This window comes from Gambusia affinis, linkage group LG19 (genome assembly GCF_019740435.1).
Source record: "Gambusia affinis linkage group LG19, SWU_Gaff_1.0, whole genome shotgun sequence".
In the NCBI taxonomy this organism is placed as follows: domain Eukaryota; kingdom Metazoa; phylum Chordata; class Actinopteri; order Cyprinodontiformes; family Poeciliidae; genus Gambusia; species Gambusia affinis.
This window is the reverse complement of record NC_057886.1, coordinates 8,736,817-8,750,251: the sequence shown is the minus strand read 5'-3', so window position 1 is coordinate 8,750,251 and position 13,435 is coordinate 8,736,817. Positions and strand designations below refer to the sequence as shown.

The window sequence follows — 13,435 nt, the reverse complement described above, 5'->3', positions numbered from 1 at the left end:
AGTAGAACACTGAGAACATGGCAGGCAGGTGAATTAAGTACCTTGTTTAGGAAATGCTGGGGTAGATAGAGAATTTAAATGGGGATCATTTGTGTGTAAAGCACAGAGGAGTTTGCAGTGTTGTGCCAGAAGCCTCAGCTTGTCCAATTCTGAGGCCATGCCTCCCAACTTTTCTAAAGGTGGAGAAACTTTCTATAGGTTTGACGAGGTGAGTCTGCCTAAAGTAGAGAAGATTGAGTATTTTTAATCTAAGGACTGCGTACACTGATGGATGAATCAGGGCACTGGGTGCAATACTGCAGGTGCCATTCTATTGATAAGTGGAAGATGATGGATAGATGTTGCATTATTTAATTCACCTTTTTAAATCTTTTCGTGTTCTCACTCTTAAGAAGCTGACTCTTGATGATAATATTTTGGAGCCAAATTAAATTGTCTTTTTTTTGTCTTCAAATGGTTATATTTAAATTTGATAATAAATTCTAAAAAAAAAAACAACAAACTAATCTAAAACTATATACATGTGCATACATAGCCACACGCCTTGTTGAGGGGGTTCAATTATTCTCTATAAAGTTTTCCATAAGGATATAAAGAGCTTTGGTCAGATGAAACCAATTTTAACATTTTGTCCTGGATAAATTAAAACAAAACAAAACAAAACTAACTAACTTCCAGCAGTTACTTAGTGAGAACACCCATAATCATACACTCAGTCAATTAGCATTGACTGAGTGCATGAGCACATTTTTGTGCATGTAATGGCCTAGTCAAAGGGCCAATAGGGAATATTTGGCAGGGCAAAACAAACTAGTACTCTCTATTAATTCTTTGAGCCTGAACTATTTTGCAAAGGACAATTGGAGAGGAAAACAATAAAGCAGATATTTACAATTAATACATTCCTGATAAATACAACTTACTGCAGATTCACAAGACAAACCGACTTGTTTATACTCAGGAATAAAGCGGGAGACAGACACACTCATCGTTTGAACTGTATCAGAGACTCCTCCAGATGGTAGGAAAGCAAAGGATATTAAAGAATTTGGTGGGGGAGTGTGGGGGTGGGGTGGGGGGGTAACTTTCTAAGAGGAGGCAAGAGGGTTAAATCTCTGATTGGAATGCACAGCTGCACAAGGACACACATTGACACACACATACACACACACAAAAATGCACTTGCATATTGTAACACAGCTGAGAATGCAGGGATTGCAAAGACGTTTCTAGTTATGAGACTTAACAGAGCTTTATGAGTCAGCAGAGGAGCTCTATGTCTTTCTGTCTGTCTGCTCGCTTTTGTTGTTCATCCCTGTGTCATCTTCACCTTAATCACTCTTTCTAATGTGTCATCCTTAGGATGACGTTGGAGCTTTTAAAGTGGCATGCAGGGCTGCACATATGGCAGGTGCTCTAGCCACAGTCAGTAGTGGAAAATCACGTTGTAGAAGCAAAATATTCTCCCATTTAGTCAAAGAAAAGTTATTCAGACGGGCTACCACACCCAAGACAAATCACTATGCATTATGACTCCCAAAATCTGATAACGCCAGAGTAAAATAAATAAATTTTAAGAAATGCTTATTTCTGGTGACTAAAAAGTCAATGTGGTCTAATTTGGAATAATAATAATAATAATAATAATAATAATAATAATAATAATAATAATAATAATAATAATAATAATAATAATAATAATAATAATAATAATAATAATAATAATAACATTTTTATTGCTTCAGTCTGAAAGGAGAAAATATCTGCTGGTGAAATAATGAGTGAAAGATCTTTACAATCAAGAACCGCTTGCTAATTCTCTCACATCAGGAACATTTAGACAGGGGAGCTTGGAAGGGGCACTAAATAATCTACCTTTAAGTCGAGCACTTGAGTTTTGTAGGATTTATTAACATTTGAATTCCAACAACATTAAATTCTTGTATTTTGGAAGCGAATTCTACCTAAAATGTCAAGAGAATATAAATAAATATGCGGGATAAGCAAAGCCTTATTTGTATTCTCCGGGTGAAGCCAGTTGGCTGACATGTTTACACTAGTTGCACAATGAATGAATATATAGACTAATAAAAAGCTAAACATAACCATAAGTCTTGTGATTGAGGATGTTGCTGTGCTACAGCTAGAATTCAAATGTTTGTGCGCACAAGCAAGCAGATTGTCTTTATGATGAGACCAGGGGCACAACATGGAATTCTAAGGCCTTCCCATGAAGGGCCCCATTTGTTTACTTGATAAAGATTTATCTCAGACAGGTTTCAGCACTAAGCAGGAGAGGTGTTAAAAATGATCTTGGTTTAACCCAGTATCAATATCAAAATGTTTTGGTCACTTTTAATTTTGGTTAATCAAAAAACACAAAACAAATAAGCTAAAAAAGCTCTCAACGTGATCACACTCCTTTCTTGTTAATATTTATGTTGTGGCAAAAATATCTAGTTAATCAGTTATATTTTACAATCAAGAAACAGTGAATTTTTTTTTTATTTTTACTTTTTTTTTTTAGCAAAAACAAAACTTAAGCCAATTTCTCCATTAGCATTTAATTTTAATATGAAAAAAAAGATAAAAGAGCAGGTTGTCCTGTTTTAACCAATTTTGTTGATTTTGTGCATAAAAAGCTTTTGTTTAGCTATACCATCCCGTGCAGTAACAGAAAGGTTTGCATCCTTGCATCTCTGCTTCCGTTGTCATCCCTTTCTGTACCTGTCTCTTGACAGTCAATAATCTTTATCGGTGTGAGATAATGTCTTCAAAGGGTCAATAAAGGTGATAAGAAAGCAGAATCGGCAGCCAGTTCCAGGTTTTCCTGGTGGATTTTATTCTTTAATATCTTTTGTTTTCTGATATCTTTCTCATGTAGCCAAAATCTTACTAGTTCTATTCTGAACTGGCAACACACCTGCACTCCAGAGTATTCCATGAGAAAACAGGTGAAACGAAGCAACTAAACCTAAACAAAGAAACAGATGTAAGATTATAATCTAATTCACAAACACATCTACATAACTAAATTGTCTGCAAAATAAAACATTTAGAACAGGGAAACTCAAAAGGTTACTTTAAAGAAAGAAAACAATACATGACAAACAAGAACGCCCTCCATTTGGTAGTGCCCGATGATGCAATCAGTGACATCATACACCAATTTAAACAGGAAACGCTGGACCGTCCCATACACCTGTTCTGGCTGAAGCGTCTAAACTGGGACAAACTATGGTGAGTATAGAAGAAACAAACTGTTTACCAGAACTGCACCTTGTAGTAAATAAAACATTCATATTTATCTCATGGTTTAGTAGTGTCAGCTTTAAAAAAAACAACAAAAAAACCCAAACAAACAAAAAAAAAAAAACAGACATGCATATGCAACACAATTCTACCACAAACAAACCCAGGATAGTGAGCAAAGCAAAGTCACGATAGCAATGTTTAAATTAAAGTATTATGACCAACAATATAAGGACAGAATGAATCAGAAATATATTTATATTTATATTTATATTTATATTTATACTTGTACATATATTTATATGTATATGCACTTACATGTACAAGTGGTACATAAATGCAAACTTGAACACTTTGTCGCAGTCGGTCTCAGCTCTCTCAAACAACCAATGTTGTTTAATATTAGACATTTTAAAGTCTCTATTATTACATCTACCAGTAAGGAAATTCTCCAACTTCATTTTTATTGGTGTTGCATCATCCACACAATCAAATAGGATTTGTTTTTTTCTAAAAGGCTGAAGTTAACTTTTATAGAGGTAGGCAGAGACACAACTCACTAATCTTTCAAATATTTAAGAAAAAATGAAAACATAGCAATGGCTGTGATTTCAGAATGCATTCAGCAGCTCTAGAAAAGAAACTGCATTATATTTTTGTTGTTTGTCAGTAGTCCCTGGGTTGGACTCCATTAGTCACTTTCAATGATCATGTGGTGCTTGTGCTGCTTCATTTCCTAATGAAGCTTACAAATGTCTATTCATTGTCGCCCAACTGAAAATATTTCCCTATTTGGTTTTTGGAAACTTTGAAAAATTGATATGATGTGGTTTGCTACAGAGTATGCGGATGCTACACCCGCCATGTTTAAAATAATGCTAACACAGCTAGCAGAAGAGTGGAGCCAAATCTTGCTGACCTAAAAGCAAACTTGAACAGACAGTATACTGCAGGAATGGGGCTCACTGCATAAATGGCAAGGAAAATAAGTTTAGCCTCATGTGAAAATAAAAAAAGATCAAATATCAACATTTTGACTAAATTATACAACTTCTAATTGTATATAGCTACTATATCAGCAAGTTGGCACAGCCCTGTTCAATCTCAAGTGTGGATTTTTATACACAACACACTTCCTTGTAGTTTAAAAGTGCTCAATGTCAACTTCTTGGCAGTCTGTGGTAAGATAACCCTGCAGCTGATTTAAACATCTATGCCTTCAATTTATACATTTATGCCAAATACCCATGATTAACAAGTAAACTCAAATTCTGCAAGCATCATTAATGGAAAAAAATTGCGAGTGCGAAGTAGAATGGATGATTGTGACCAAATCTTTTGATAAACTAAGCCCATATTAATGAAGGCGTTGCGTCAGAAAAGAAATCAGGTTTAAAAGATGTTAAATTACATATTTACTGTATTATGCTCTAGGTGTATTTGTTTTCAAGCAAGCACACATTAGAGGCCACAAATAAAGCAAAACAAAACATATGACTATTGAGTTATTCATTTGTGATAAAATAAAAAAACATAACTATTGAGCTTTTTCCACTAAACTAAGTCTAAATGGTAAAGACTTGCATACAACCGCTGACTCTGCGTGTGTTTGTGTGTCACATGGTGACTTTCTCCATGTCACCAGTTCACATGGCCTGAAGAAGCATTTTGTATATTAAAAAAAGCTTCTAAGGTGAAAACCTGTGGAGGAGTTCATATTTAAGAGGCTTAGGAGTTTCATTACATTAAGATGGAGCAGAGATCTGCTCCACACACTGGATGAGAGTATGTTATTAAAGAGCGAAAGATTAGATCATCCAGAGATTACGTTATTAGATATGTGCTTGATCCAAGTCAGCACACAACGCAGTAATGTAGCCACGTCTGAGAAAAGATGAAACGGTTACAAAAAAAAAACAGCTTTTTTTTTTTTTTCTTTAACCCCAGTTTTAAATTAATAAATCCGGCATTGTTAACAGACAAAAATTGGATAAAAAAAAAAATGAGGATAGGGGAAAAGGATGTTTTGATCTTTCTTTTGATATATCATCAAAATTAGTGTTTCAGATGGTTAAGCTGCACTGCCAAAATGGCAATATGCAGCAGGTAGCAAAGTAAGATATTAAGCAATCAATTGGTATCAAACTGATTATTAAATGTATGAACTATAAAGAACCACTGTAAAACAATCAAGAAAAATGAATTGCTGCATTTCTTTGTGTTCCAGCCAGCCAATATGCAGTCTGCGTTTCCATTCTGATGACAAAACTGTCAAAATCCTCCTACACTTTATTAACAGTTGAGGGGTTTCAGAGTCAATGTTTTTCCCCATTTCCTACTTGCAGCTCAGAATTTCCAAAGGGGCAAATGTATTCACAGAAAAAACAAACAAAAAAACAACTAAAACAGGTATGTGTTTGAAGTAAATCACATTTACTTGCAAAGATAAGCCGGTTTACCACTCTTTTATGCATCTTACAAAGGTAGGTCTCTGTGACTGAGCTGTGGTTGGGTGTAATATTTAGTATGACAGACTCCCTTCTAAAGCTGCAGAGCCCCTGCTGACTCGGTGTGTGTGTGTGCGTGTGCGTGTGTGTGTGTGTGTGTGATAGAGAGAATGTGTGTTTGTGCATGATTATATAACCGTTTCCTCTGTTCTTGTTGTGTGTTTTCGAATACATTGGTATTTTTTCCCCTCTTCCTTACCCTACTTAGAATGATTAGCTTGGCATCCGACTTAAAGAGGAATTAAAAAAAAAAAAAAAAGCACCAGAAAACTATCTATTTTGCCATCTCTACCTATAACGTGTGGGATACTTTTCAAGTGGATTTTGATGAAATTTCACGAATGCCTGTAATTCAGCAAGTTTTACACAGAGCAAACTTGACTCAACCTCCTTTCTTGGGCCTGTTTCCCAGGAAAGCTCCTTGAAAGAGGTCGATCGTGCAGGGTCTCCCCCTCCTCATATACGTCAGCTGAGCAAAAGTGAAGACACCAGCCAGCAGAGACATGAGTGGGAGGAGTGAATGAGGCAAGCATGGATACAAACTGAACTGAGAACCGAGGTATGCTTAAAAAAAACACACAAAAAAAACTAAGAAAATTGCAGTATCCTTACAAGCTGTTGTGTTTGTTGTTTTTCTTATTCATGACTTTGGAGATGACTTTGATGTCTTTGTTGTGTGGTTGGCTCATGCCTCTGCAGACATCTCTTGTCAGTCACGGAGTCTCTTTGACAGGATGGCGCTTGCAGTTTCTGTCAGCATTGTTTTTTTTTTTTGTTCTTTTCTTAAAGTGGTATGAGTTTGCATGTGGCATAAGCAGTTTTCCCACAATATTTGGAGCGAATTGGAACAGTGTTTATACCCGTTGAACTTTTTCTGCATTTTGTCGCGTCAAAACCACAAACGGTCCGTTTTGATGGGATTTTACGTGATTCGCCAAAAGCAAAATGCATAGCTAAAAAGTGACAAATAGAGACTACATAACTTCAAAAATCACTTTGAATAAAAATGAGAAGTATGGAGTGCAATTGCATCGAGTCCCACTGAATTAATATTGCGTATGTCACCTTTTTGGTACAGCTGCAGGTCTGATGGTGACCATGGGAAATCCCTAAAAGTTACAGAAACATTCTAAAGTGAATAATGTAAGTAACTCGTAACCATGTTTTCTGTTCATATTACTAACATGGGTTTGACCTTTGGTTACCGCATTATGTTTTTAATGCGCCTTTCTACATTTTTAAAATGCTTGGTACAGTTATCCTAACGGCAGTCAGTTTTGACCAAACCATCATGTAAGTTTCACAAAATGTGCTGACAACAAACATTTCAAAAATGCTTACAATTTATTTACACATGTGCTTTTTCACATTTTTTGTTTTGTTTGTAGAGACATGAATCTTTCTACCAACCTTATTGGCATCAAGTCTCTGTGGTGAATGAAGAACAGAAATATTCTGCCAACAGCACCGTTTCATCATGAGAATGTTGTACTCAAAACGCTTTAAATCAAGGCTACAAATCCACCTTCTAAGAGTTTTATTTGATTAACGATAAGTAGAACATTGATTAACAAATTTGAAAATGATTATTCTTGATCATTTTCATGATGGCATTTGACAAAATGTGAGATTTATTACTTCTTTCAAAATTGATTACTGCATTATGCTTTTATTGTGTAAATTACTTTGAACTGTCTTGTTGCTGAAATGTGCTATACGATTAAACTTGACGGCACAATCATGCACTGTTTTGTTCGGGTCTCCTCCAGTGTGTTATTGAATGTCTGACCTTTTTTATATTTGTGTTAACAGAAGTCTCACCACTTTGTAGGTGATGGTATTCTTTTTCTACCTTACTTCAGTAGAGAAAAAAAAAAGGATTGAGAGATGAGTAACAGAATAGGAAACGGCTGAATGATGGGAGTTGGAGTAGACACGAGGATGGACTCTGACGGGATGAGGGCGGGAGAGGAAGGAGAGTGATTGGAAGTACTAAGCAAAGGTAGACTGGTAGTTCCAGCTGAGGGAGGATGAATGTTGTTTGAGTGTGGAACATACCATTTGATTTAAAATGTGTTTTGTGCAAATGAAACTACACAACAAAACGTTGTTACTCCAACAGACTGCATTTATGTCCTGCAGAGAAACCTGTTAACACACGTTCCTCATAAGAGTGTTGAACTCTGAGATTTTGAATTTACCTTATTTAAGTCTCTGCTTAAGGCTGGTAAATGGAGAAAAAAAAAGCACATAACTTGAGAGTCGAACCAAAGAATGCATTAAGACATTTTAAATAGTGCAAGTAGATTGGTGTTACGTGAGGGTTGAAAGGGGCAGCGCGGGGCAGCTGTGTAGGGTGTGACAGCAAAGGCGACATCATCTAAGGCCTCATAGGAGACATTTTGGGGCCAAGCCTACAGTAATGAGCATAGGAGTCCAACTGTGCATGCACTAGAAGCAGACAGGAAAGACAGGTGTCAGGGGGCGGGTGGTGCAGAGCTTGATCTTTCAGCACACTCTAAGCTTTTGTTCACAGCTGAAAATAAGTGAAACCATGCATGCCACATTTAACACCAGAAAGGACTTCTCCAGGTACTGCTGGAGGATGTGGATGTTGAGACATAATTTCCTGTTACATACTGCACCTCATACAAATATAAACATCTTTTTTTTTAAAAATTTCACATCTTATCTCATTACAACCTCATTAGTGTATTTTCTTGTGTAAACGCTTAATGCAAAACAGCACAAATTGTGACTTGGAATGAAAAGGTCTGATTTGCATTTTACTCCATCCCTTTACTCTGATACCATCAAAAAAAAAAAAAAAAGCGCAGCATTTGTGTAATTTAATCACAATATAATATGGCTGTTTGGTGCAGACCCCAGACATTTTTATCCTTGGTGCCACCTTAACAAGCAGCAGTTAGTCAGCTCAGATGGAAAACTGGGGAAGAAATTGAAAGCAGTTAAAGCATTAAAACAATACTTCAACAATATGGAAGCGCTTGTTGCTTACAATAACAACATACAGCCTGTACTTTTGCCTTCTTAATTTCCAGATGGCACAACAAGCTCAGGAGAGAGAAAATGACATCAGAACAACAAAGCTTGTGTACAAGCAAGAGGTCTCACTTTAACATAAACTGTAGGATTACATCTGTGTCTGGTGCATTTTTGTTTAAAGTATGTTTGCTTTTCATTAAGTGAAATTACTTGCAGTAAGCAGTAAGAGTAGCAACAACATTCCAAGCTTTGAACACCTCAGAAAGCTTGTTGCTTACAGTATCAATACACAGTGTGTAGATTGGTGTTGTGTGTAGACATTTCTCTCTATCCCTATGTCTCTGCAATGTTTCTGTGCTCTTGATTTGATTTTTTTTTTTTAAAACCGTCAGTAAGAATTTACATTTTTATTCAACCCTCAAAAACACAAATCATAATCTTAGAGATCGCAATAATGGATTCAAAACAGGCATGTTTAACATTTGCTCCACTGCACACTGCGGTTCGTGCCCCGCACAGCATGGTGGGTGTTTTTAACGCGCGCGTGGATGTGTACTTGTGAGTCTCACTGCGAGAAACCTTTTTTTTTTTTTTTTTTCCCTCCAAGCGGACGTCGAATCACGTGTCAGGGCTTCCAGGTCCTGGGCCAAGTTTCTTCGTGTCAGACCGTCCACACGGGGATTCAGGCGTAGGCTGCCCACGCGGCCCAACCCACCCGCGCGCGCATCTCCGCTCCACGCTGCGTAACCAACTCCTCAGCGAGGATGAACTGGCAGCAGATAGGAGGCATGGGTTTATGTTCCGTCTTTAATTGACTGAAGGCGCAGATGAGGACCACTTAAAGCGACTTCTTTGACTTCAGTCCGTGATTCTTTTTTAAGGACTAACTGTTTTTATTTGATTACTTACGAGCAAAGGGAAGACACGCACTGTGTGGAGAGAAAGAAAGAAAGAAAGGAAAAGGGAAGGTCCAGGTTGCTGAGAAAGGCTGGGTGCACTAGAACGTCGGAAAGTCACGGATCATGCTTATGGGAACTCCCGATTCCGTCTTGATAAGGTATTTGAAAACAAAGAAGTTGTTTCGTTTGCCTCTTTTCTTTGAACGCTCATCAAGTCCAGAATTTACTTCACACGACAAAAGAATCAGAGGGATGACGAGCGCTCCCTTTCCTCCGGTGTTGTTTCCTTTGGCACAGTTACTTAAAGACTGAAACATTTTTTTTTTTCCATTTTAATGGCGATCTAAAAATCCTTTATGAAACGAGTTGGAAAATTTAATGCGCTTTTCTTTTCTCATGTCAGAACAAAAGCCCATTAAAAAAAAGCTTCAAAAGAGTAAAGTCTGCTTTACTGGATTATCAGGGCTAATGTTTTGTTCTTGATGCTATTCCATTTATTTTAATAATCGGGATTAGTGTGGCGTAAATTGCTTTTTTCCCTCATTTTGTGGCGCATACTCCCGTATGCCTACCACTGAATGGTGTGGGCTAAAAACCTCCAGTATATCAGAGACAGAGCGGTCCATCTGTTCAATCACATAGCAACAGGAAGGGAAAAGGAGTCAGGAATAATAATAATAATAATAATAATAATAAAAAATCTTTACTATTTCTATTATATCACAGTGTAAATCTGTGGCAGTAAAATATCTCGACTCTCAATACGCTTTAAAAAGCCTGTCTAAATGTGGGATGCCTTGAAAAATCTCACAGCCAGTGATTTGTTCATGTGTCACTGCCATTTCTGATACGTCAAAATTCATATGAGAGTGGAATGAATAAAGCATGTGATTTCTTTTAAATCAATACCGTGCCTTAGCTAACTTTTTAAAATGTCCTCCAATTGTGAGCATAAACTTTAGTTGTTAGTGGATGTTTGATAAATTGGGCATAACGGTGAGATGGGAAGAAATCGAAGCAAGGTTTTCTAAAGTTATGAAAATGAAAATCTACAGTGCCTTTGGGCTTCTTCAGAATAAATATACTTTGAAAAAAAAAAGAAAGAAGAAAACTTTTCTGTGAAATTATAGCTGCAAATCTTTGGTAAGTGGTGTTTGTGAGATTTGGGTATTGAAAAAAATTATTTTACCCATTCCCTTTTGCAAAACAGCTAAGGCTTAGTAAGATTCAATGAAGAATGTCTGTAAAAGGAACGTTTTGACTCTTGGTACATATTTTTAGTTAGATTTAGTTAGATTTAGGTCTATGCTTTGACTGGGCCATTGTATCACACACATTTGCAGGTAAGAAAGGCCCAGAATTTCAGCCCTGGCTGCATGTTTAAAATTGTTGTCCTGCAAGAAGGAGAACCGCTACCCGGGTTTTAGATATCTCTGTATCTGTATCTGTACATAACACTTCAGTTAATTTAAGGTGTTGCTGTCTTTGTTGGTTTTAGATATATAAAAACTGGCTAAGTTGGAAGAATGATTGTGCAAAAGTGTCAGGGGTTTGTAAAATCCTGCCGTTGTGTACGTTCACTGGACTCAAGTTCTTGTGTTGCCAAGGGATTGATAGACAGAATGGTTTAAGTGTTTATTTGGCCCATTGTGTGATTTATCTGCACTGAGCTGATCACTCTTTCACTCACGTTTTTTTTTTTTTTTTTTTTTTAACTTTGTCTCTCCTTTGCTTTTTTGCAAACAATCCTTCCTCCACCTGCATGTCTGGTGTTGATCTCTGAACATCAACCACTCCCTTCCTCCCTCCAACCTCTAATCCTCTGACCTCTCCTCTAGAGTGGCTCTGCCTGATGCTCTATCATGACTGATGGCGAAGGGAGAGTGCGCTTTCAGTACGAAGCGTGCCAGGAGCAGGGCGAGGTACAGGAGGACGTGAGGCTTTCTGTATCAGCGGGCCACAGGACCGACGCCCCAGATCACAATGGTGACCCAAAAGGACAAAGAGGAGGAGGCTGGGAAGAGGAGCAGAAGCAGCAGGAGGAAGAGAAGGAGGAGGCGGTGGAGAAGAAGAGGAGAGGGAGCTGTGGCGGTCGAGGACAAAGGAGAGATGAGTGGAGCGTCGAAGTTCAGGAATGCGAGGAGGACCAGGAGCCAGAGCTGGAAATGGAAGCTGGGCCTACGCTGGGAGTCCGCATCACAGCTCCAATCCGCGACCCGGACTGCGTGTCCGAGGAGGAGGAGCAGCAGCCGTATCCGGCCCTGACTCCTGTGGCCTTCTTCTGCCTGAAGCAAACAACGAGGCCCCGCAACTGGTGTCTTCGCATGGTCTGTAACCCATATCCTTTCATATGCTGGAGATCATGATCTGATGACTGGTAAGCCCAGATATTTGTCCTCATCCTGGTTTGCCTGATAGTGATGAAGGTTGTATGAATCATTGGTGGTTTGTTGGATGATTCCACCAATGGGCATGACGTGATCAATTGATCTTGATAACTTTTGTATTTTAGTGAGGATTCCTTTGTGCTGTATTTAGATTTGAGTACAACTCTATGGTGGGAGTATATTAGAATGATTTATTTTTGTAACTATTTGTAAAATGGGATTTATTGTAATTTGGTCTTATTACCATAAAATAAATTAACTTGAAGTGGAAAGAAATAATGTACAAATACGTGAGGTCAAGTTAAATTTACAAACGGTGGTTTGTGTTCAGCAAAATCTTTCCAACTAGAATTACATGGAGATTTATACTGTATGTTTGATTTCAGTTTGTTGTTATTTTTCTCCATTTCTTTCTACGTCTCAGCCTTTCCCGATAACCAAGCAATTTGCGGTTTGCCAAAAATGTTAATAGAATGAACAATATTGCTCCCTTCAGTTTTATATATAATGCTAACAGGAACCCCTTTATGTTTACTGTTAGACAGTTTCCCTGTGCGATATCCAGCTGTGGGACGTTTCACCACAATTTAGCTGAGTGTAAAAAGAACAAAGGCGGCAGTCAAAAAGAAGTTGAAGATTAATGACTGCAGGTACTTCTCACAGGGTGCACTTAGGTGGGTGGTGTATGCAATGTTGACACACATACATTACAGTGTGTCTGCTATTTGAAAGTTACTAAGAATGTAGATATGTAGTTATTCTGAAAATTTCTTGTCCGCCTCCACCCCTCCCTCCTCCTCATCCCCCATGACAGATCTGGGTGTAAACTAATTTCCGTCAAACCAAGAACTTTGTGCCAGATTCTTAATGACATAGACGTCTTTTGAAAAAATCATGCACACAAATATTTATACCCGTCTTGGTGATGAATTACAAAAGCCTGTATTAACAACCCAGTATTAAAATTCCTGGACACGCATTTTGAGATAAGCTTCAAGTTAGAGGCTGGACGACTCCTTTGCCATCATCTTGACCTTCACAGATTCTCTCATGAATCCAAGTCGGGACTCTGGCTGGGCTCCTTAAAAATGTTAAAAGTTACTCCAGCCACAGAACCATTTTGGTGAAGTTATACATCTATTTTTAACTTAATTTGGTCGGAGGTGTGAATGATTTTTATGCCTGGCTATACTTATATGATATGAGATTCTCACTGTAATTAAACGGCAATGACAATTAAATTGTGTTACCTATTGTAATCACTTTTATTTACAACAGAAAAGCAACATTTATGCTACTGCTGCTAAAGTAATTTTTCATATTGACACCAACACTCTTTATTTCTACATGTACGTTTATAGAATGTAAACCAAATATTTCCTTC

General features: G+C 37.6%; 1 protein-coding gene across 4 annotated transcripts in view; it reads left to right on the top strand.

The window, feature by feature from the left end:
- Positions 1-3,193: 3,193 nt before the first annotated feature.
- The window catches only part of LOC122822297 (voltage-dependent T-type calcium channel subunit alpha-1H-like), a 141,285-nt gene continuing 131,043 nt past the window's right edge, over positions 3,194-13,435 (top strand). The window contains exons 1-3 of one of the 4 annotated variants that reach the window (XM_044100856.1): positions 3,194-3,240; positions 6,172-6,318; positions 11,503-12,002. In XM_044100856.1, coding sequence (XP_043956791.1) covers positions 11,527-12,002 — 476 coding nt within the window. In that variant the 5' untranslated portion in view covers positions 3,194-3,240; positions 6,172-6,318; positions 11,503-11,526. Of the gene's footprint in view, positions 3,241-6,171; positions 6,319-9,395; positions 9,823-11,502; positions 12,003-13,435 lie in introns of those variants that run through there. The other 3 variants (XM_044100858.1, XM_044100855.1, XM_044100857.1) reach the window with 3 other exon arrangements.